General features: G+C 38.1%; 1 protein-coding gene across 2 annotated transcripts in view; it reads right to left on the bottom strand.

Annotated features, from left to right (window-relative positions):
- Positions 1 to 209: 209 nt before the first annotated feature.
- Positions 210 to 26173, bottom strand: part of LOC125269389 (cytolytic toxin-alpha-like) — a 40366-nt gene continuing 14402 nt past the window's right edge. The window contains exons 1-5 of one of the 2 annotated variants that reach the window (XM_048192342.1): positions 11438 to 11593; positions 10593 to 10687; positions 3375 to 5093; positions 1361 to 1455; positions 210 to 1252 (exon numbers count right to left, since the gene is read on the bottom strand). In XM_048192342.1, coding sequence (XP_048048299.1) covers positions 929 to 1252; positions 1361 to 1455; positions 3375 to 5093; positions 10593 to 10683 — 2229 coding nt within the window. In that variant the 5' untranslated portion in view covers positions 10684 to 10687; positions 11438 to 11593 and the 3' untranslated portion in view covers positions 210 to 928. Of the gene's footprint in view, positions 1253 to 1360; positions 1456 to 3374; positions 5094 to 10592; positions 10688 to 11437; positions 11594 to 26173 lie in introns of those variants that run through there. The other variant, XM_048192344.1, reaches the window with a different exon arrangement.

Genomic DNA, 26173 nt, shown 5'->3' with positions numbered 1-26173 from the left:
ACAATTTGGTGCTCCAAAATCCCAGAGGTTTATCATGGGAATTTGCATTCATCCCAGGCTAACCTTTATTGAGGTTAAATTTATTAGACCATAGTAAATAAAACAATTTACAGTGCAAATGTCAGGGGTGTCAAACTTACAGCCCGGTGTCCAATCTGATTTGAACTATAATAAAACATAGAGATGCACTAGTCCAGGGGCCAAAAACGTTTTTAAGCGGGTTTTTTTTAAATTATTATTCTGGGTTTGCAAACAAACTCATGTTGCTTGATGCCTGCATTAGGTTACCCCTCCCCCCTCCTCATGTATGTGTGTTTGTTTGTTTGTTTGTTTTACATTTCTCTTTCTACCTCATAATTTTCTTTGGCTTTTTTCCTGGTACACATTGCTAATATATAATTAGTTACTTTGAACATAAAAATGAAAATTTGTGAGCAACAACTTGCAACTAAAATAAAAGATCATGAAATACACAGAAAAAAAAAAAAAAAAAAACAGCAAGAAAGGCTTGTGTCAGACCAAATCAAGTTAAACTCTTTGTTGTAATTCTACAAGTACATCAAGATATTTTGTACTTCCACAAGCTACAAAACAGAACAGATGATAAAGAACAGAAATATAACGATAGACATAAATGACATAATAAGATTCAATACATTTTTTTTTCTACCAGAATATTCTCAAATACAATCACTATTTAATCACTGACTCATAAATTCATTTGTTTATTATGGTTCCATTTATCTAAAAAATATTTTTTAATTGTCTGATTGACACACCACTGATTAATTAAAATCTGATACTTCAATCATAATCATCATCCAATCATATTGAATAACCCTGATATATATGAGTATATGATTGCTGTAATTTTTTTTTTTTTAGATTTTCAGATATTTGGAGACTGTCAGCAACAGATAGTTATAGATTAAACAAAGTAGAAACCCAGAGCATCAATTTCATCTCCACTTCTCCCCATAAGGCCATTACACTTTCCAGACTTCACATCAACACTCACAGGTTCACCCAGCTGATCACACTTAACAGAAAATGACTTTCTTTCACCAGTGTTTTTTGCAACCACAAATTCCAAACCCCCACATCTGTTATTTAGACTATTTGGCCACAGTGTTGCAGCAACAACTTTATCATATTCATCAAGTTCAAATGTTTGTCCTTTAGATCCTGCTACATTACCAACTGTCATCTTCTGGCCAGTGTTGAAAGTCACCTCAACTGTGTTCAGTGACACCTAAAAGGTAAAAATGTATTTTATGTGAATCAAGCAACTAAATGAAAACAATGTGATTCAAATAGTATGAATATGAGATAAAATGGAATGAAAACAATCTTCACACACCTTGCTGTAAGTAATGCTGATCTTCTTAATGCTGCTGGAAAAGCTCTTAAAGGAGAATGGATCACCTCCTGTCCCACCCACAGTCACATCTTGTGCTGAAAGGAATCAAGAGGGGAAAAATCTGCTACAAATTACTACATTCATGCAGTAGCAGAATACGGTGGTCAGTCCTGTTTTAGAGTGGTAAATAGGGTAAAAATTCACACAGTTCTATTAATAATGATAGTGTCAACAGAATTCAATAACTGAACTGATTCACGACTGCATTTTCAGTAAACCTGCACTGTTTTGAACAGAACTGCACTGGACAACTAGTTGTCTGGCAAGTCAAACAACAGGACAGCCTTTATATTTCTCAGGAGGGCTGGTGGGTAGGCTGACTGGGTGTTAAAGATTAACATCAAATAGTTTCAAGTTCCATGTCGCTTGCAACAACCAACACGTCCCAGTATTAATGCTCTAGATAAATTATTTGTTATTAAAGCATCTATTTTCACAAACCACCATTAATTTTAACAGAAAAGCAAAAATACTGAATGCACGATTTGGCATGACAGTCAATACAAATAATAAATAACAATTGTCTTAACTAATGCAGCAGAATCCTGCATTTGGACCAGACCCAGTTCCAGAATGAAATCACAGAGGGTGCTTTATGGTTTATCACTGTCTGTCATCGCAATTTTGAAAGTGAATCCCACATTCATACACAAATGGGCCTTAAAACAAAAGTTTTATTCAAATTCTGAATATACTATATATATTAATTACTGCCAACCAGAAGCAATCTTTAAGGGTAAAAGTGATCATGGAAGTTTTTTAAGCTTTAGAGTTAACAAAAAACAACAACAAAAAAGTTCCTTCTTTTTTTTTTTTTTTTTTGTATATTTATCTTGTAGTCAGATAGTTGGCTAAATTTGCTAAGATATCCAAAGTTTGGAGCAGAGGGGCAGCAGGGTTTATGATTAAATGTAAAAGGTCATCAGCATAAAGAGAAATTTTGTGAACCAATCTATGACGTGCAATTCCTTCAAAACCATTGTGGCTATTAAGCCTGATAGCTAAAAGTTTTAAGACTAGATTAAAGACACGTAAATACATGTTCAAGGTGGAAACATAAAACTTTGGCCAGAATAAAATCTACATTGAAAAGTGATATTGGTTTGAGGTGAAATTCATGTCTAATGTGAAGACAGAAAAGAGGCTTGACATCAATTGTTCAGTGGCAGACGGGGACTAAAAAGGCATTTCTAGCACAGAGCGGGCCACCACATCTGGTCTGTAATAAATCACACCATAACACATCAACTCATTGCTGAGCATCACAGGGCTCATCCAGGGTGTTTCCCTTCCTTCGGCCTGAGATGCTGGGATAAGCTCCAGCCATCCCGTGACCCTACAGAAAACGCGGTATAAAAAATGGATGAATGGATGGGTGGATGACACTGACCTAACCACAATATAAAGCACACTAGAGTGAAATCAACAAGTTTTACCATGTTCAAGTCAGAGGATGATAACTCTCCCACTTTGAGAATTACGAAAAATTTTCTAAGATGAGTGACATTACTGAAAGGCTACCATGAAAGCCAGGTCACATTCACAATATGCACATATTCACTCTTTATCGTTTGCTTGAAATGACGAAAACTGACACATTAATGTTTCAATGTCTCTGTTTGTCATATTCGCAATTAGGGTTTACATTAGGAATTTTCTGACGAATAACGTAAATGACATTCAAATCAGTAAAATTTTCCAATGGTAAGCAGTTTGCATATCTACATATTACTGTAGGTTGTTTAATATATTTTATCATAAAACAGTTGGTCAGTCCCTGTATTCATTCATATAGTAGCAGCTAGAATACTGTATATAAGCCACGGTGTGAATGAGACAGTTTGAGAGTCACTCCTGTCCTGTTATTAAATACAGTTGTCAAACCCAAACACTGACTGTGTGAATGTAGCCAATGAAAAAATATTATTCATGAATATGTGCGGATGACACTTACCTGCAGACGGTATGGAGCGGACAGTATCACTGGCTTCACTAACTCCCACTTTACCCACTGTCCTGTACCGGATCAAATACTGCTTTCCGTATTCCAATCCAGTCAGAGTAAAGTCTTCATCAGCTGTGTTTATGAAAAGCCACTGTTCATCAGCACCAGAATCTGCTTTTACCTCCTTGTACTCTACTCTGTACTGCACTGTTACTCCACTTGGAGACTTCTGCAGTTTCAGGGACACACTTTGGTCCTGGACATCCTGCACTATCGGTGGGGGTGGCTTTGTCACAGGCCGGAACTGTTTGTCTGTCAGATTCCCTTTTTCGTACAAATAGACAGAGGAGCCTGGATTGGAGGGATCGGAGACAGCAGAAATAATGAAGCGGATTCTCTTTTCATCTTTATTGGCTTCTGAAAAACCTCTGAAGAGAGATAAGTTCTCTCTCATTTTTCTTATTACATCAGGATCATTGAACCATTTTCCGACAGATGCCTCAGACAGCATATTTTTGTTTCCATCCAACTCTTTAAACTTATCAGATTTCAGGAACTCAATCAGGGCTGAAAGATACGGGTCTTCATACTTCAGAGACGTGAAGGTCAAGCACACCACAAAGTCAATATCAGGATCAAGGAGGATGGTGTTCAGATCATCAGAGTCTTCAATTTTGATCTGCTCCAGCTTCCTGGTGTGAGAACTCAAGAGGTTAAGTTCAGAATTTGCATCATGTAACCACTGGTTAAGCTTGTCAGCATTAAAAGGGGAGCTGTAGTGGATCTTCAGGATATCTCCCAGTTTCTCCTCCTCCTCTCCTCCTCCTCGAATAGCAGGCAAGACCCTGGCCACTGCTTTCTGGAGCACTGTATTGTAAATGCTAAATGAGTCCTGAAATGAGTGCAGCCTCTCTTGAATGTCACTGAAAACATTTACCTCTGTTCTTCTGGACAGGTCATTGCATGTTCTCTCTACCTCTACCAGCTCCTCCATTATATCTTCAGTGCTGGAAACCAGACGTGTGCTGATTTCTCTCTCTAACTGAGCGGCTTTTTTGTCTAATAAATGAAGAGGATATAGCCAGACTTTTATTGGAACTGCATTCTTTGGATTCTCCTTAAGCAGATTGGGGAGCTGCTTGTACAAATTCAGGGCCTCCATGTATGTGGTGGGGTTCTGCTCAAGATGGAAGTCACCATGAAATGTGCAAGTGATATTCTCAGCGGTTTTCTTTTCACCATCTGTCATTTTTACAGATCCTTCTCCCTCAATAGAAAATCCAGGAATCTTCTTTACCATGACATTCAGTTTTCCCTCAATGTCCTGCTTGCTTTCACCTTCTGAAGACATCTGATCAAACACCATGAAGGCCTGAGCTCCGTACAGAACAGCCGTGACCACATGAGTTGCAGTTTTCTGTTCAAACACCTGGGGGTAGGTGATCTGGCCCAGTTGGGTCATAGTGAGCTGTTCGAATCTGGAGGTATCACTATAATACATTGTAACTCGTGACTGTTTGTTTGAGGATTTGGTGTCACGCAGGTATTTGGCAGATCCTCCTACCTCCACCAGCCCCCCCAGAAAGCTGGCCTTCAGGGAAGCACTTATATCCAGGAGACTGGATTTACTAGAGAGAGAATCAGAGCTACTGAACTTCAAATCTGTCATGAGCTGTGGACGACTGTCCAAATCTTCACTCAATGATTTCTTATCCCACAGAGTAACACCTGAAATGAGAAGAAGCTTTAACAGTTGTGTATGAAAGTGATGTAGTGTTGAAGTAAATGTGCAGGTCTTATATGTATAATACAGTTTTAAACTGATTTAACCCTCTGGCCCTCTTCGTTTAGGTGTCACACTTACCTTCTTTACGGTCAAAAGTGACCGAAGCCTTGGAAAGTAACTTTTTTGTTCCTCAGGAAAACCAATGTAATATATTCTTGTTCTATAATATTTTTTGATTATTATATAAAATTTTGAGGGTATTTTATGATACTATGCAATATTTATACAATTTTTATTAACTATTTTTCCCCATTGAAAATAATAAAAAAAAAAAAATTCTAACATATTTTTAAATTATTTTTCAATTAAAGCAGTATTTCATGTTAAAATAGAGACAAGGCATTTAAAATAAATTTTTTTGAAGGTAGATTAGTGCCATTTGGTGAGAGTAAAAAAAGAAAAACTTATGCAATGCCATGTCGTAACCACTAGATTCCCATAGAGCTCTATATAAAATTCTCTAGTGGTTTTTGGACACAAACACTTATTTTTATTAAGTTTTGGATATGGATTTAAACTTAGACATTCTCAAAGACTACTTTTTGTCAAGGTTTAGATTTTTATTTTTTTTTATGTTGATTTGAAGCGTCGGTTTTTGCATTAATTTTACTAGTCAAACCTGAACATAGAGGGCGCCACTTTGTTACACGTAACATCAAAATTCAATAAAAAATAACAAAAATGAACAGGTGTGTTTTATAACAGCTTAAAAAATCTGTGTTTGATCTGATTTCATCCTCTTATTTGAGTTTTGGCTCAATTTTACCATACTATTACAGCCACACTGGTTCATTTGTATGTGTATAATGGTGTGTTGTGTGTGTGTTTGTCTGTGAATGTGTGTAAGTGAGTGGGTGTTTCTATTTTGTACTCTTGGTGTTTTAGAGTGTAACCCCTTTCTTGCAGTTCATTTTTTACTGCTTTGTGGCTGAATTTTTGCTTTTATTTCACACATTTGCATAAACTTGCTCTGTCTTATAGTTGTGCTGGTTCATATATATATGTGTGTGGGGGGAGGGGGGTGGGGGGGTGGTTGTGTCTATTTTGCACTCTTGGCATTTCAGAGTGTCCCCCCTTCAGTGCTGCACACTTTGTTTCTGCACAGTGTCTGATTTGTAGTTTGTACCAACAAAAGATTCTCTGAGTTGTTGTATTTTTTCGTATTTCCCATTCATTTCCTATGTCGGTCATTTTTGACCGAAAAGAAGGTAAGTGTGACTATTTTTTTTACGATGCCTTAACATGTCCGAATCATGTCCTTGATTTTTTTGTGTGTTCATATTGGTAATGCTACAAAAGTCACCAAGTGTCATCTCATTCCGACAAAGCTACAATTTTTAACAATTCAAAATATAAAATATTTCGGTCAGAAATGACCGAAGAAGGCCAGAGGGTTGCGTTAGGGACAGGGTTGGCCTGTATGTGTTTGTTGGGCCCTAGGCGAGATCATGAAAATGGTGCCATGAGAGTAAAAGTTGTCACAACATCAAAACTATATGCAGTAAGGCGACTGGCTAAGACACACATGGAGAACAGCTCCGAGGTATGGTGTATGTTTTAACCTTTTAAAATTGCCTTATGTGTTAAATGTGGTCATATTACGTGTGATTTTTTCCCCCAAACCAGTTCAGTGGAAATCCCACCCTGCAACCAATTTCATTGGCTGAGGTTACAGTGACAGGTAGGTTTAGGGATCAGTATTTGGTGTAGGCAATCATTACTGTGATTGACATGGCTAATGAAATCTTTAGAATTGGCTTCAGAACGGAATTTCCATTGAACTGGTTTGAGGGGAAAATCATGCGTCTATTACGACCCTCTGCTACTTATACCAAAAAACGTATGAGAGATTTTCTAGAATGTCCTTATATTACAATAAGTAGCATTTAAATGCTAACTTTAAATCAAAACCACTTTTTTGCAACAGAGATGATTTAATAGCAGTTCTGACTTAAATGGTGTTACATGTGCCCTGGTCGGTGTTCATCAGCTTGGTTATATGGACTCCATTTCCCACAATTCCCCATCTAGGAAATAATCACACGCTCACACCTGTTTCCCATCAGTGACACTTTATAAGCTGCTCTCTAAAACATACACGGCTGAGTATTGTTTTGCCCTGAACTGTCTGCTCGCTGCTACATGACCTGAGAGGATGTTCCAGTCAGAGCCCTGGAGGGCTTTTTTTGAGCTCCCTGCCTATACTGTCATGGCCCTAGTGGCCAATGCTAACCTCTCTGTGCTTCATGTTTCAGTTTCTCCTGTTCAGCCATGATGGTTTCCAGTGCTACCTGAGCTGTAGTGGTGGTCATCTGCTCCGGGGTCTTCAAGGCTGTCTACCTGGTCATCTGTCCAGTCTGGGGGACTCAAGACTGTCTGAGCTGCAGTGGTGGTCATCTGCTCCGCAGCAGGGGTCTTCAAGCCCGTCTGAGCTGCAGTGGTGGTCATCTGTTCTGCAGCAGGGGTCTTCAAGTCTGTCTACCTGGTCATCTGTCCAGTCGTGGGGGACTTCAAGACTGTCTGAGCTGCAGTGGTGGTCATCTGCTCCGCAGCAGGGGTCTTCAAGCCCGTCTGAGCTGCAGTGGTGGTCGTCTGCTCCACAGCAGGAGTTTTCAAGCCCGTCTGAGCTGCAGTGGTGGTCATCTGCTCCGCCGCAGGGGTCTTCAAGCCCATCTGACCTGCAGTGGTGGTCATCTGCTCCGCAGCAGGGGTATTCAAGCCCGTCTGAGCTGCAGTGGTGGTCATCTGCTCCGCCGCAGGGGTCTTCAAGCCCATCTGACCTGCAGTGGTGGTCATCTGCTCCACCATGGGGGTCTTCAAGCCCATCTGACCTGCAGTGGTGGTCATCTGCTCCACCGCAGGGGTCTTCAAGCCCATCTGAGCTGCAGTGGTGGACATCTGCCCGGACAGGCCTATGGGGGTCTTCGAGTCTGTCTACCTGGTCGTCTGTCCAGTCTTCTTTGCCCTGGTGGTCTGTTACATATGCCCTGGTCTATGTTCATCAACTTGGTTATATGGACTCCATTTACCACAATTCCCCATCTAGGAACTAATCACACACTCACACCTTTTTCGCCTTTTGGCTTGCTTAGTTGGGGACACTTGATATTTGATATTCAACAGTGCTATGATCTGTCTGCACTGACACCATTTTCTTTAAGATCTGCTGTGCAGCCAAAATTATATACCAATTATCACTGTAAAGCTGCATTGTAAAAAGCACTATATAAATAAAGGTGACTTGACCTTTTTTCCATCAGTGACTCTTTATAAGCTGCACTCTAAAACACACACATGGAGTATTGTTTAGCCCTTTGTTTGCATTCTGTCTGTTCCTTGTCCTACCTAGCTTTGCCTATGTTTTTGACCCTGGACTGATTCCTTGTTTATGATCATTTGCTGCCTGCCTTGACCTTTGCCTTTGTATTGGACTACTCTTTTGCCTTGCCTTCCTGTTTCTGTTTGCTGGCATTTGACCTACTACCTGTACGACTACGCTTTCCTATAATAAAGCCTGCACGTGGATCTCCAACTCCGTTGTCCCGTTCCCATCCATTACAAATGGTTAGTTCACCCAAAAATGAAAATTCTGTCATTAATTACTCACCCTCATGTCTTTCCAAACCCATAAGACTTTTTTTTTTTCATCTTCCGAACACAAATTAAGACATTTTTGATGACAGAATGCTGTCAGATTTCCTTCCATAGACTGCCTTTGCAACTACCTTTTGACACTTCAAAAAATTCTTAAAGAGGTCAGAAAACTAATCCATATAAATCAAGCGGTTTAGTCCAAATTTTCTGAAGAGAGCTTGTTAGCTTGTTACAGCAAACAGATTTAATTTAGGCTTTTACTCTCATGTAAACATTGATCAGCAAATGTAAGCAGAAGCTCAACTTACTGTGAATAACACAAGGACAAACCTCTTCTGGAAGCTCAAACATGCTGCGTAACCATTGAGGTTTGTTGTTGTGTGTTATTTATGGTCAAAATTCTGAGAAATTTTCTCATTATTATGATGTACAGAATCATATTTTTTACTGAAGTGTGGCAGGTACAAAAACTGCACAGATGTCTCCTCTTCTGCCTCAAAATTCCACCCACATGCCACTTGATTGACACGCCTCATTTGAATTTGATTTATCATTTGCAATGTCGGTTTGAGCATTTGATTTATCATTTGACTATTTAATTATAGCTTTAATTATGACAGGTTTATACTGAATTGATAAAGAAAATTAAATAAATTATTTTTAATTTTATTTTTTGTACAGTTCATGCTTCCCTGAATGAAAGAAAATTAAATTGCATATGAGCATTTGATTTCTCATTTGAGCAACCATTTTGAGAGTTTGATTTATTATTTGATTTATTATTTGTTTTTTCATTTTAATTTTGGTAGGAAAAAAATAATTTGATTTTACAGTGTGAATAACTTCAGTCATTTCAAGTGGGTAACCATGATCTTCACGTAAACATTAATTATAAATTATGCATTATTCACATTAATTATGAGGCTGTATATAAAGTAGTTGTTCTTAGTAGCTTTCTGGGAGGTATGGAAAAAAATAGTAATTACTGATTAGCTAATGATCTACCTTATTTAGTGCTATTACTTACAAATTCTGGGAAAGAAAAAACCCTCAAAAATAACGTGTTTTTAGGTAAGTTAGCATGTCACATCACTCTGAGGAGTTTTTGGTATTATTATTTTATTTTGGTAGTATTATTTACAGGATTAGATTAACTTGAGGGTGAGCAAATAATGACAGAGTTTTCATTTTTGGGTGAACAATCCCTTTAACCCCTCACGTTACTCTTTGAGGACTATTTGAAGATCTGTGCAAGATGCACCCATGTGTAATATTTAAAACAAGCCTCATAATGGCACTTGATGCACTCGATGCATTTGCTCGAGAAAGAAAACTGAATTTTTGACATTTTTATGCCTTTATATTGGTGAGACCGGAAACAACAGGGCAGAAAGAGAGAGGAACAGGATCAACACAGGCTATTGCTCTGGCAATGTGCACCTCTAATCCTGCCACTTAAGTACTGTAATTTAGCAATTGTATGTTCTGTTTTCATTCAGATTTCTGTTACATTTGTTAATTTTCTAGTTTGTTAATTGTTTCATTTCTCCTTGTGTGCCTGCCTGTTTGTCTCCTTGGTGACTGATTAATTAGTGTCTTCAGATCAGGTGTGTCTAGTTAGTTTCTCCCTTTGTCTGCTGTGTATATAAGCCTTCAGTTTGAGTTCCTTGTCCTGTATTGTCTTAATTTAGAGTGTTCATGTTTCTTTGGTTCTCCTGTTATCTCCTGAGTTTAATTAAAGACTTTGTATCTGCAATTCCTCATGTGGTAACTAGAACACACCAGAACCGTTACAGCAATTGGGTGAAAAAAGGGAACAAAACATTAAATATAAAAGTATACAGCACCTGGAATGAAGGAATCCTTGCGGCAGTCATACAGCATACCAGGAAACAGAGGTCTTCCTAGGGCTGCCACTTCAATTGGCTCTGATTCCATGACTCTAATAAATAAAGAAATGAGTAAAAAAAAAAATAATAATAATAATTATATTTATAAATTGTCAACTTTATTATTTTAAAATTCTTAAGGCAAGTTTTTAATTTAAAGTCAGGTAACTGGTAACAGGTTAGCAGGTACACATAAAATTTGAACTTCTATGAATTTACTTTCTTTTTTTAAAGATACCATTTAATTGTATTCATTTTATTCTCACTTTTTTTTTTTTAAATCCCTTATGTATACATGATTTTTTTTTTTTTTTTTTTTTTATATCCAAGGTAACACACTAAAATAGCCTACTGTTCCTTCTAGGGATGTCACAATTCTCAATATAATATTAACGCCACACTTGCAATGCTGGAGTAAGATTTCACACCTTAGCGTGCAAATAATTACTAATTCCTTTAGAAGGATGTAGGAACACATGAGTCAATACTATCCAAAACCCTGCAAAAACCTCAAAATTTGCAATGACTTCGGTCATTAGAGTTACCATGCTTTTTTTACTTTAAAGTGATCCAAATTAGTAATTAGTAATTAGAAAGTAAATCTTTCCTTTAACGAATTCAGTGATATTTCTCTCTTTTTATCTTATTTATTTATTTTTTTACAGGAGTCTATTTTTCTCTGCCCATGCTGTATTTGCATTTGATTCTAATGATTTTTGAATCTGCACAGAAATATTGTTGTTGAGGTCTAAACAGCTCAATCTTTTGGTGACTATTTGCATGTTGATAAAGTCTTGACTCACCTGGAGTTTCTGTGCGTCTTCGGTATGTAAAGAGATGTTTTCTTCTGAAGCCCACAGGGTTTCTGTGGTTATATTTATACTCCCATTATTTATGTAATGTTTAACCAAGGGAAAATATTCCACAGTGTCACGTGTAGCTGCAGGCAAATAGACAAAGAAGAAGGTAATCCAAAACACACACCTTGACATAATCAATACCGGACAACTAAATGAAGACAGGAAGTAACTTAAATACACAATCTAAATGACAAACAGCTGTGAGAGTGATTAGTGTCTATGGTGAATGATGAGTGGCAGGATCTAGGAACAAAGCAGCACATGACAACCAAAACAAATGGGACAAGACAGTGACTTTGACACACAAAAATTGTAAAGAAGCGGGACTCAGGGTAGGATCCATGTGCAAGCTTTTATTAAACAGAGTTCTTAGTCAGACAGGCAATGGTAGAAGAAACAGCAAACAGGTATGGCAGAGAGCTAGTGATGGGACATTTGAACCAAGGCTTCGGAGCTTGTGTCGAGCATAAATGGGCATGCCAGATGAAGCGTCGATTCGAGGCTTGTGTTGGGAATGTAGAAATAACGTGACCGATGACAAACGAGGCCTCGGTTTGTGTGGAATACGTCATCGGTTCGGTTTGAGTGTCGCTTCCAGATAAAGGGGGTTCGAAACACATGCCACCTTGTGGGTGTTTCAGGAGTAGTAGAACCAGAAGTAGTAGTAGAGTGTCGGAGAGTCAGAGTTAAAGGGTTGTGTCATTGTTGTTATTGTATTATTAGAGCTATATTATTACATTATATTAGGTTATATTAGGTTTGTATAATTTATGAATAATTAATTATCTCTCTGTGTATGTATCTGTGTGTGTGTGTGTGTGTGTGTGTGTGTGTGTCTGAGCCAGTTGTCTCTGCACAAGTAAAGTCAGACAGAGAAGATACATATTTTATTTTATACCCAGGCAATGCACAAATGTCTGTTCAGGTCATAGGCTCAGGATTCATTTTGCCTGCTATTTCTTTGCACAGTAGCTAGGTGTCACTAGTGAGCAATGCTGAATGAAGCTTCGGGTAATGAACCTTTTGGTGAAGCAATGGGTTGCGAAGCCTCAGTGCTTCATGAGGCTTCATTTGCCCATCACTACAGAGAGCAGGCAGAATCGTAGTCGGAGAACAGGCAATAGGTCAGGGCGGGCAGATGACAATCATAAGTCCAAGACAGAGCAGATAATCCAAAGGACAGGCAGCAGAGAATCGTACTTGGGAAACAGACAGGATCAGTAACAGGCAGACTAACACAATGACAAATGCTCAGAATTGCAACCAGAGTATACAAGACCTTGCAATGAGTGTGAGGAAGTGGCTTAAATAGTCCAGGTAATGTCCTGCAGCTGGGTGTGGTGATTAGTGATTGGTGGAGTGAGTGCAGGTGATTGCCAGGGAGGATGATGGGAAATGAAGTCCGGGAATGACTGGAACTGTGACAGAAATTCAATAGAAATATGCTATTGCCCATTCTCATGAAATGCTGTACACCTGGGGTATGTTTCCCAAAAGCATTGTTAGCCAACTATTTCGAAACATTTAACCCTTGGGCAGGGGCAGATCTATTATTTATTTAATTATTTAACCCATTTGTGCCCATTTTTTTTCTGAATTGTTTCATGCATATAGTTGTGTTAATAATGTCCTATGTGAACATGTTCTGCATTTATTTTCCCCAGGTTTTTTTTTTTTTTTTTTTTTTTTTTTTCATGAAAATTGTATTTGAATGTGCGGCAACTATAGTTGCTGGTGGGCAAATGTGTTGTATGTACCCCCTCAATGTCAAATTTAAATAGGAGGAGAAAATCTAACTCAAAATAACTGCTTTCAACAGATCAATCTTTATTCATAAAAAAAAAAATTATGTATAAAAGTCGAGCATTTGATGCGAACCCAAAAAAACTGCATCTTGCTTATAATGTTTTGAATATGAAAACACAACAAACAACAAATCCATTCGTTTTAAAGTGGTGGAACATGCTACGTCAGTTAAGCTTTTTTTCGTAAGTTGAATAGGGAAGGCATTGGACATAGCGTAAGCTTTTTGAACTGCGAGAGGTGTTACACTTTCTTTGTAATTTGAATACGGAAGCCTGAGGGAAGCTAGATATTCTTCATTACTTGTTAAATATGGATATTTTTCTTACACAAATGCATCGCTTTGCTTCAGAAGGCCTTTATTAACCCCCCGGAACTGTGTGTAGTATACATGTTTATGATGGATAGATGTGGATGGAGACACTTTCTTGAGCTTCATTCTTGTTGGTCCTGTTCACTGCCATTATAAAGCTTGGAGCAATCAGGACATTTTTAATATAACTCTGTGTTCATCAGAAAGAAGAAAGTCATATACACCTAGGATGGTTTGAGAGTGAGTAAAGTTTGGGGTAATTTTCATTTGAAAATGAACTAATTCTTTAATAATGCAGGCCCAGTAATATTGCTGGGAATTGCGAGGCCTCCCTTAGCCTTGGGAAATTGTAAACAAACAGAGATAAACAGGAGTGCAGGTGAGTGAATATGGATAACTGAGTGATACTGTCCTTTTCCTTTGCAGAGGTAGTTGGCTGGTGACTGACTGGAGCAGAGAAGACACCGCCGGGCACTGCTATTTCGTAACACTGTCAAGACCAGACAAAGGGAATAGAGCCCATTATAATCAGTGATAGTGATGCTACACTGGATGCAGCACGACACAACAACACAACAAAACGTCACTTCTGTTATGAAAGACAAATGGACTGGCAATGGTCTGTCACATGACTCGATAATGGTCGCGTCTAATTAAAACACAGTGTAACAGTGGTCAATAGTTCAGATTCTGGTGTGCTGTTATTTGTGTGCAGCCCAACTGACCCATCCTTCAAACACATTCTCTGTCATTACACTCACTGCATGTGCAACTGTCCAAACCCATTAATGACATATAACTTAACAATTATTAGTTATTAGTCATGTGCCTCAACAAGTAAAGTCATAACATAATGATGCATTTTCAAATCATTAGTTAATGAATAATTAAATCAGACAATCAATAATAGTCTTAATGAATAAATCCAAATGGAACAGGAACTCACAGGACTACGTATAAAGCAAATGACACAGAACAATGAACTGATGAAACTATATAAATACACATAGTGTCAGGGTTGTGTATGTTTTGAGTTGGTTTTGATCTCTTTCCCTCTTCTGTCCATGTATGAGTTTGTTTATTGTTTCAGTTCTCCTCATTTGCCAGTCTGTTTGTACCTGGTTACTGATTAATTAGTGTCTTCAGTTCAGGTGTGTCTAGTTAATTAGTCTTGTTTAGTCCTCTGTTTTCTGTGTATATATGCCCTTAATTTCAGTCTGTTCCTTGTATCGTTTTTTTTTTTTTATTATCCTATATGGGGTTGTGAGTTACTTCCTTGTTCCTTGTTCATTGTTCATTGTACTCCATTAAATGTCCTTGAAGATATCTCCTTCGTCATGTGTTTGAATACTGCAACACCAGTCCTAACAATAGGGAACTTATTAACTAAAACTGAAGCAGGTGTAACTAATTAAGAACGATAGGAACTAATGACAATGAAAATATGGCAGAGAAACACAGGGAACAGAATGAAAACCAAACCAAAACATAATGAGACTGTTACACCATTATGGTGTTCAGAGTTTGCTTTAGTTGGGCTCTTGACCTTTGATTTTGACTTAAGACACTATTGTTATGACAAAAAAGAAGACGAAATACTGGGGATAATCTGTTGGGTATTTATTGGTGGTGAAATAATGAAGTATCCTCGTTCACAGACAGTTTTTACAGTTCACATTCCAGGGAACAATGTACTGTGACCTTCCTGTCAGGCTGTCGCTCCCCACGCATTTTTACACAACGTATTCAGGCAGCTTACATTCTACAGACATCAGTTATCAGAATTATTTTACTGACCATTCTCATTAAATACTGTACATCTGGGGTGTGTTTCCCAAAAGCATAATTCGCCAACTATCCCAAAACATTTCAAGCCGTGAAAGCGAACTGAATCCATTACAGACAGGAAGGGCAGTGGAACATGAAAAACGCCTAAAAGGCCAAATACGCAGAAATATATAAAAATTCCAAGGTGTAGTGATTTTTACTCCATTCACCTGTGACGTAGTGATTTTTGATCATGTGTCACTTAAGGTGTGGTTATGAGTGTATCAGATGACCCCTCCCCCTTTTGTAATACGGGGCACCAGTTAAGAATACTATCTTAACAATTTAAGAACACTCCAAAGGAGCTGTTCAATAATTCAGAATTAATATAAAATGGAGGGAGTCGGTCAACTGATTTATCTGAAGGATTTGTGAGTCTGGTCAACTAGTAGAATCTTTGATCATCAACACAAGGAAGACACAGTTATAATAAAATCAATGAAATTTATTAACAATAAACATGCAAGAGTAAATACCACAACGATTAATAATGAAATAATGAATATGCACTTCTAAGAGATAGTAAAATAATAATCAAAGGAGAATACTGAATTAAATCAAAGAAACAAATAAATGAAGTGAACACAGAATGGATAAATGCAATGCTGTTGAACTGAATGTAGGATGGAAGAGAATCGTATGGGAATGCTTATGGGAGCCACCTAATGGCTCTGGTAAAATGGTGATAAATAATTGCTTATTTATCATTCAACAAATAATATCCCTATTATTTGTAACAAACTGACCTCAAATAACTTATCTAAACAGGTTAGAAAAACATATGCTGCATGTATAAACTAATGCCAAGGTCTCTAGAAAAGAGGATTGGTAAGTTTATATTTACATTCCACACAGTCGGGTGATCAATCCGGTAGCAGAGACGTCTTCCACTGATGATGCAGGCTGCGTGCAGTGGGAGGGCGCGGAGTTGCGATCCTGGGCTGGAGGATGCTGAATTTCAGTTGCCCCAAGAGGGTCCTTTAGGATGGACTGGGCAGCTGGGTCAGATGAATCTTCACAGGTTCCTTTGCAGGCTGGCTGCGTCGCTGAGGAGCCGTGTGGTACAAGGCAATGTTTGCCGATGCAGAGGTCCTTTGCGGACTGGGCTGCGCTGCTGTAGGAGCCGTAAGGGTCAGATGAAGTCCCTCAATGCTGGGCCCTTTTTGCAGCTAGAGTGCAGCTGAAAGCAATGTAAAAGGTTTTGCTCGCGAAAAGCTTCACCTTAACCGTCTTGTAGTCTCTTTCCTCGTCAGGTCAGAAACTCAGGACGTGGAGTGTCTGTTAATGTCTCCTTCCCCGTCGAGCTGGAAACGCAGAACAAGGGTGTGTCTACCCGGGGGACATATTTATCCCTTTCTGATGAGGAGGAGATTGAAATGTGGCGCCTTGCCGATCCTGGAGTGTGATTGGCTACTGTTATTTGAAGCAGCCCCGGTGTTGCCCACCCTAGTGTGGAACTCATTTGCATAGCATAAAGTACAGTGTTAAAATAGTGTCTTTAACATTTTACCCATGCATTATTTCTTTACCAAACCTCTTTAAAATTATTAAAGGCATCGTAGGGAACAGATAGACACCAAACACGATATGAAATGGTTAAATCATCATCCATGCATTTGTTTATCTGTTAACCAGAGGTGGGTAGAGTTTCCAAAAACTGTACTCAAGTAAAAGTACAAGTACTTATAGAAATATTTACTCAAAGTAAAAGTGAAAGTAATAATCCTAATAGTTACTTGAGTAAGAGTAAAAAAGTATCCAATAAAAATCTTACTCAAGTAGCTCGTTACTAGTTACTTTTATTATATATATATATATATATATATATATATATATATATATATATATATATATATATATATACACACACAATAGCATGTTATTATTTAAATAGATATTTAATTTATTATCATAATTAGATATCTTTGCAACAAACAAACATAGAAGAGACAAGCATTATTTCTAGCATCTGTAACCCGAATGTATCGTTACTATATTAATAACGTATACAGCTAACGTTACATTTTAAAGAAGAGAGAAAACTCTTTACATGTGCTCGCGCTCATATCTGAACTTGACACAAACAATGATCAAATACACATTGACGGATCTTCTTCGGTCTGTTCTCCAAAATGTAATCAAATGTATATTCAGCAGGCGCATGTAAACTGCTTAACTGTGTCAACGCAAAGCGTTCATTTTCAAGACGAACAGGTCGCTGGCGCCGCCATTGCGCAATAGTAGCCTATATGTATAAATTAAGATATATGCCCATAAAAACAGTAAAGAAATACTACATACTTTTGTTATAGTGACGTAATAATCTGTTTGGTTGTAAAATGTCGGCTATTGGCTGTATCATGAAGTAAAATCAAATGAAATCGATAGGCCTACCTGTGGAATTGTTCACAGACAGCATACGCAGCTCAACTAATAAAGGTCTTCATCGCTGGCAAACAATTGGATGCATTTGCAGATTTGCTTTTAATGGACTACTTGCACAGCTACTTCCGCTTTCTACTTATTACGGCTCGAGCGTTTCCGGTCAGCGTTCAGCGCACTTATATACAGAGAGCTTCTTGTGAAAACGCAGATTATTACTACATTTTAGGGCTGCGAAATGTTTTTTAAACAATTAATCATATTCTCTGCATTAACATTAATTATCTTCAACCTGCTGAAATGTTTATTAATATATTTCCCTTCCAAATGCGCATTCTGAATAACAAATAAATATATTTCCCCACTAACCTTCCGCCGTCAAGTGTTCGTCTTCTCATTAGCAGTGTTTTTCTCTTACTCATCATATTTCATACCTGTTAAATTTACATTTAAATGAATTTGACTGATAAACACAGGAAGTGCATTGTTTTACTATGGTAAGTGTAGTAACGATGGGTGACAACGCATTATCACGATGGCAAGACAAACAAAAAAAAGTTAAAACTGCTCTTTTATTCCAGTGTTTGAAATAGTTAATGAATGTGATAACTGCTTTAACGGTGTTATTGAGTAATCTTAAAGAATAACGCAATGACAGCGCAACTACCTTGAATATTAGGATTTTTGGCATAAATGTGTGAATTACATAAATAGTTGTCAGAAAAAATGGCACAGAATAGAGACTAAAATATTATGTTCATTCTGATCTTTTTTATCACGTCTCACACTGCAGCGTCGCAATCACTAGTAGAGCGCTGACACCCTGTGGCAGGCCTGGACTGGTAATCTGGCATACCGGGCAAATGCCCGGTGAGCCGACGCACTTGAGGGCGGGGCCGCTATATGATATGATTTTTTTTAATAAACATAAAATTGGCCAACGACCGGCCCATAAAGCAGGGACAGCGGCCCATTGGTTCATTTTCCATACTGACACTGGTCTGGCCCAATCACATCTCTTAACAGACTCCAGCCCGTCCCCTCTGTTTCGCCAGAACATCTGTGGATTAGGAGGATGGAGAAACAAAAGCGCAAGTGCAAGGGGGGTGCGGAGAAGTTGCGGGCAAAAAAATCTAAAAATTTAGAGGTTGATGCTTCAACGTGCAAAAATTACTGGCATGTTTAGTGCGGTTACTGTAGCTTCAGTTTCCAAACCTACAGTACCTGACGTGCAAAAAAAGGTGAACATAGAAGAACATGGAGGAGACACCTGTAAGGCAGAGGAGCAGCAGGTGTCTGACAGTGAAGCCAATGAGGGACAGAGTAAGCAGGAGAGTATAATAGAAGCGGTAAGCAGGGTAGTTACATGATTAACAGCGAGGGACTCATGATGCGACGACGACGACGATGATGCTTAAATGAATGAATATTATAAGACAACATAATCGTCGTCGTTATTATAAAGTCAGACTGTCACCTACTGCACTGGTCACTCAGTCAGCTAAAGTCAAATAGCACAGCAAAAGTTATTTTGCACTGTTTTTTGTAGTTAGCAGTGCCCTTGTAGCTATCAGAGTTCACTTATGCAGTAACGGCCTTTCTCATAGAAAAACCTGAAATGATGCAATTAGATTTTTCAAAAAAAAAAAAAAAAATTCAGGTTATTATTATAATGTAATATTACTGATGATGTGTTTATTTCACAACGAGACTATAGGTGTCTATTTATAGCTGTTAGTCGTGATGATGGTCTACTAGATCTCACTTTTCAGCTATAAAAAGTTATGTTTTGTAGCTCTTGTACCCTATTACTCTGGTATGAACACTTGGTTGTTTATGGCAAGTGAATAACATGAATATCATTTTATTAGGACGTTTTTTGTGAGTAATTTGGTAGTATAGTTTTCTTTTTCATTGTTTTTAATGGGGAGTATCTAAACAATGAGAGGTAAATGTTTGACACTTAAACAGGGGTTTGTGCTCTTTAAAACAAAGTATATTTATAATTGTAAATTATAGTTTTTCTGCTGTCTGTTTCATTGGAAAATTGTTTTTTAAAAAATTCTTTATAGAATTATCAGTATTCTACATCCACGTTCTAAGGGTTAACTAGCTTTTATATCATGGAGCACATTGTCTATGTAGAAATCCTACTCTTACTAAGTGTACTTTTAATAACTCTACCAATTAATTGTAATACTCTGGTGGGTGGTGTCCGACCGATTGTGGTGGGCCGGTCTGAGCAAAAATGCCAGGGCCATTTTTGTGTCCCAGTCCAGCCCTGCCCTGTGGTGAAAGAATCACAGCTTATGTTGGATTAAAACTTAAAGTTCCGTTGAGTTTGGAAAGGTCTGTACACGGTAATCATCAGAATCTCTTCTCTTGTCTCTGAATATGTCTGGAATTTAAAATCATCCCGAGGACTCTCGTTTTAAGAGGGGTTTAGTTATCTATGTGATAACGGCGCATTGAAAATATATATAACCGGAAACAACTGAGCCGTAATATTTCAAACCGGATGTGCGTCACGAGGCTCAGTGCAAGTAGTCCATTGACTGTAGGTCCACTGCCACTTCATCCGCTCCGAGTGAGAAACCGCTTCAAACGATTCAGCGCGTGCAGGAACTGAACAAATCATTCAAACTGATTCGCGAATCAATTTAGACAGCTTTACCAACTTGTTTGATCAAGTCTTTGAACAGAATCGACTCAAAAGAGTGATTCATTTGTGAATGGGGCATCGTTCATGAAAAAAGAGACAGCAACATAAAATACGCATTTCTTAACATTTACAGTATTGAATTAAAATAAAGTAACGAGAGGAACGTTGCCCATTGTAGCGAAGTAAAAGTACAGATTTTTCATTACAAATGTACTCAAGTTAAAGTAAAAGTACCCACATTTTAATCTACTCTAAAAAGTACACATTTCCCAAAAAACTACTCAAGTACATGTAACGAAGTAAATGTACTTCGTTACTACCCACCTCTGCTGTTAACAGGTCTGTCCCATGACCTGTTGTTTTAGCAGTCAGTAACCATTAACATAAACTGTGCTTTGCATGAAGATGGAGTGGATGTGATGCAGTTTAGATCAAATTAAGGCCTCCAAACATAGGTATGAATGGATTTAGATAGATCTCTGTGGTCTCTCTTTATTTCAGTCTCTGCTGCTCCATCCAGGAGGTCCTGAAGGAATTTTTATGGCAGTCCTTGCCTAAACCTTAGGAATGAGTTTAATGGTTCAATGTGTCGTCCAATGAGAAGTCTTCTCCTTGGTTTTGGTGGGTGCAGAAGGTCCCCCTTCCTGTTCTGGAAGAGGTGTCTGGTAGTTGTCCCAACATCTTATCTGATGTTGCTGAACATTTATTAATGTTCATTCACCAAAGATCCAATCACGGTGTGGCACATCTTCCTACACACAAGCAGTTAGAGAGGGGCCCTGTCGTAAACTGGTCCCTGGAATGCCATCTTGACTGGTGTTCACAACAGTGTTGTCATCGTATCTAGCAAAGTTAGCTAATTAAATTCAACTTCATTTTTTTCGCAGATAATCATGAAGGTACAAAATAGGGAATACAAGATTTTCAGTACTGATGTGTTTCCAGTTACCTATATTAAATTAGCTCAAAACTATTAAGCCACTTTAGCCAACATTATAAATGGTCAGGTAAAAAACAGGGTTGCCAGATTGGTTTGTTTTCCAGCCCAGTAATTGTTTAAAATCCACAAATAATTTGATAATAAACGCCTAAATATTATCTATAATAAACAGTAGAAACAAATTCATAACTTGTCTCAGCAAAATTCTCACTATGAAATAAATTATTTAAATGTTCTTTCAGAGGTTATATAGGAGGCTACGTTGAACATTGCAACTTTTCTATTTCTTTCGTATGTAAAATTTTGTAAAATAACAAAATTCCACCTCCCCAAGCCCATTTATTCACACATGGTGCAACCCAAAATCAACCAAATGGGTGGAAAACTGTCCAATCTGGCAACATTTATTAAGAATACTGGTGTAAAGTGTAAGGCAGAGGTGTCAAACTCAGTTTTTGCAGGGCTGCGACCCTCCGGGAACTGAGTTTGACACCTGTGCCTTACACTTTACACCAGTATTCTTAATAAATGTAAATTCTTAATAAATCTGTAAATGCAGCCCCTAACGCATCATTTGTATTGACTACATGAATGTAGTCAATACAAATGATGCGTTAGGGGCTGCGTTTACAGATTTACTAAACTCCTTTGGGGTCAAACAAAATGTCACTGGACCCACTCACCGTTTTAATCATACACTAGATTTAATTATATCACATGGAATCAATCCTACCGATATAGAAATTCTACCGCAAAGTGATGATGTTTCTGATCACTACCTTGTAACTGGCGTACTGCATACTGATGATATTTGTCATATTGCGCCGCGAAATCGATTAGGCAGTACAATTCTCCCGACAACTATAGATAAACTTCACATAATAATCTGCCTGATCTGTCTCAGCTGCTCAGTGTACCTAAACACAGAAATGATCTCGAGAAAATGACTAGCAGCACCATTTTCACTGGTACATTAGATACTGTTGCACCGATGAGATTTAAAAAGGTTAGAGAGAAAAATGCTGTACCATGGTACAACAGTATTACTCACGGTATCAAGAGAGAAACTCGGTAATCTAGAACACAAATGGAGACAAACTCGTTTAGAGGTCTTCAGAATCGCGTGGAAAGACAGCTCGTCCCGTTATAGAAAGACTCTAAAAGCAGCCAGGGCCGAGCATCTCCGCAAACTTATAGAAAATAACCAAAACAATCCACGGTTCTTGTTTAGTACAGTGGCTAGATTAACAAATAAACAGACATCACCAGAACAAAACATTTCATTACAATTTAGTAGTGATGACTTTAAATGAAGTTCATCAGATGATTTTCAGGATAATTCAACAGAAGATAATATTACAGTTCACTTGGGTCCCAGCACACACAGGTATTGAGGGCAATGAGAAAGCAGATGAATTGGCAAAAGAAGCAATTAAAGCAGAACAAGTTGAAGTACATATTCCTCTCAGCAAATCAGAATTTAAAACTCTATATTAAAGAGTTTTCATAAACTCTGGCAAGACAAATGGGATAAGGAGGGAAAAGGTAGGCATTTATATAGTATTCAGCAGACTGTAACAGTTAAAAAGATCAGTTCACTCTCAAGACAGGAGGAAATCTGGTTAACCAGGCTAAGGTTGGGACATACAGGACTGAATAGCGGCCTACGTATAATAGGGAAACATGAGACAGGAATGTGCCCATATTGTACAGAAACAGAAACCGTGAAGCATGTACTTCTGACCTGTAGACAGTATTCTGAAGAGAGAGAAATATCTAAGAGGGTACGAGGAATTCCGTTACTTTGACAAACCTGTTGAGTCTACCTGAAACACAGGCAGTTACCAAAGCAGTGATAGAGTTCCTAAAAGAAACACATTTAGCAAGAAGAATTTAGCCTATTATATTTATTTATTTATTGAGTTATATTTTATTATTGATTTATTTATTACTAGTCTTCTTCTGGAGGCTGAGCTGAGGTGGAAGCTGGAGGAGCTAAACACACAGCGCCAGCTGAAGCTTGAGCTCTGATCCTCTGGGAAGGTTTTTTTTTTTTTTCTTCTCCCTCACGACCCAATGTGATCACCCCTCAGTCCAGTAGATGGCGGTAATGCACAAAGATTGCAAACTGCCAATAAAATTCACTAAAGAAGAAGAAGAAGACAGGGTGGAAGGAAATGAGATTGTAGATACTCTGGCAAAAGGATCAATAAAACATGAAATAGTTGATGTACAAGTACCATTATGTAGAGCAGAAATTAAAACCATTATTAAGGGATATGTAAACAAAATATGGCAAGAATATTGGGACATAGCTGATACTGGACGGCATCTGTATAGTATACAAAAACAAGTAGGTATAAGTGTTAGGCAGAGCAGGAATCCAAAAGAAGGAAAGATAGTTACACATCTTAGAATAGGTCATGCTGGTCTAAATTTTACATTACATAGAATAGGAAAACACCCCACTGGTCTTTGCAATCACTGCAACTCACAAGAGACAGTAAAACACATTTTAATGGATTGTAAAAGATATGAAGAAGAAAGAAGGGAATTAGAAATACAAGTTGGAAAACAAAACATGACATTAGAAAATCTTCTAGGGAAAACAATGCCTGGGAAAATATTCAGTCCTCTAATGTGTTATTTGGAAAGTACTGGGTTAAGTAAAAGAATTTGATATGAATATTTAGGTTTTTTTTTTGTTTTGTTTTGTTTTTTTCCATTAGTTTAAGTCCTTCCTTTTTTGTCAAGCTGTTGCCCACACTCCAGTCCAGTAGGTGGCGGTAAATGCACCTTAAGTTGGTTTGCCATCCGCCAATAAAAATCAAAAGAAGAAGAAGAAGAAGAAGACAGGATTGTGTGAAGGATGTCAAGAAGAGGAAACAGTTGAGCATATAATCATGACTTGTAGGAGATATGAAGTTCATAGTGAGATGATGAGGAATAAATTTAAGGTGTTAGGGGAGCAGGAGTTCACGGTAAAAAGGTTATTGAGCACAAAAGACAGGGAACATATTAGGGATGTCCAGATCCGATCACGTGATCGGAAATCGGGCCCGATCATGTGGTTTCAGACTCGATCGGAATCGGACGTTACCTCCCGATCAGGACTCGGATATATATGTATCCATGGGTTTCAAAGACGTCACTTCCGCTATGCCCGCCGCCATATTTGTGTCCGGTCACAGCTGCGCGCTCTGTTTAAGTCTATGGTGACAGCAGCTACAACTACCAGAGGAAGGCCAACGAAACACTCTCAGAAGGTTCACAACAAATTTACAATATGTCTGGGATATGTGGTGCTGTTAGCCGTTTCAACAGCCGTCAGAACTACACATTTATTTGATCCCAAAGGAGTTAGATCGGCAGCATTATTGGCTTCATTCAGAAAGGACCATACCACTGGCAGCCAAACAGCAATGCACAACATTAATAACTGCTGGGACTGTAATTTACATAAGATTATAATTGTATACAATATTGTATTAAAATATTGTGAATTCTAGTTGCTGTGTTTCGGCGTGTTATTACAGGATGAATCACGACACGAGCTGACTACATTACTTAGTTCAAGTAGGCTACATGCGTGCATGATTTTGTGCAAATATAAGTTGTAATTTTATGTCTATCTTGTATAAATATATATGAATTACCCTATATAGGATGTGTTCCGTTGAGTTAATTAACTTTATTTACGGGTTTTTATTCTCTTCAGCTTCAGCGTGCGCAGCTCAAACAGCAATGATTAAGTCATTAAAATGTTTACAGTAATATTAAAACTTTCATATTTTTTAAAAAAAATATACATTATTTTTAATAACTAGCTCTTATATTATATTCAGCAACACATGGTTTGATTAATAAGGATCACGAACAATAACAGATTTTTTTCTCAAATCATCTCATTTTGATAGTATTATTTGAGCTGCGCGCGCTGAATGAACATCCGCAAAATGAAGCGCTTTAAGTTAATTAACTCAACGGAACACATCCTATATAGGGTAATTCATATATACTTATACAAGATAGACATGAAATTACAACTTATATTTGCACAAAATCATGCACGCATGTACTTGAACTATGTAGTCAGCTCGTGTCATGAATTTGTTCATCCTGTAATAACAAGCCGAAACACAGCAACTAGAATTCACAATATTTTAATACAATATTGTATACAATTATAATCTTATGTAAATGACAGTCCCAGCAGTTATTAATGTTGTGCATTGCTGTTTGGCTGCCAGTGGTATGGTCTTTTCTGAATGAAGCCAATAATTCTTCCGATCTAACTCCTTTGGGATCAAATAAATTTGCAGTTCTGACGACTGTTGAAACGGCTAACAGCACCAGATATCCCAGACATATTGTAAATTTGTTGTGAACCTTCTGAGAGTGTTTCGTTGGCCTTCCTCTGTAGTTGTAGCTGCTGTCACCATAGACTTAAACAGAGCGCGCAGCTGTGACCGGACACAAATATGGCGGCGATAGAATACAGTGACGTCACATGAAACCCATGGATATATATTCTCATTATTTTTAACACATCTATAGTGATGCGGTGGCACAGAGTTAGGCCTGTTTCACACTGCAAGCGTAAGCGGCGCGTGAGCAGCGCATATTTTTTTCAGCGTGCATGTCAACCAACGGATGCATTCACACAGGCAGCAGGAGCAGCTCGTAAAGCGTCAGGCAGGAGCGTCGCGTAAGCAGCAGTGCCGCGATCGTCTCGGCACCGAGTCTATCCCT

Source organism: Megalobrama amblycephala, linkage group LG5, assembly GCF_018812025.1.
Source record: "Megalobrama amblycephala isolate DHTTF-2021 linkage group LG5, ASM1881202v1, whole genome shotgun sequence".
Classification (NCBI taxonomy): Eukaryota; Metazoa; Chordata; class Actinopteri; order Cypriniformes; family Xenocyprididae; genus Megalobrama; species Megalobrama amblycephala.
The sequence above is the reverse complement of the archived record's forward strand: the minus strand, read 5'-3'. Positions and strand labels throughout refer to the sequence as shown.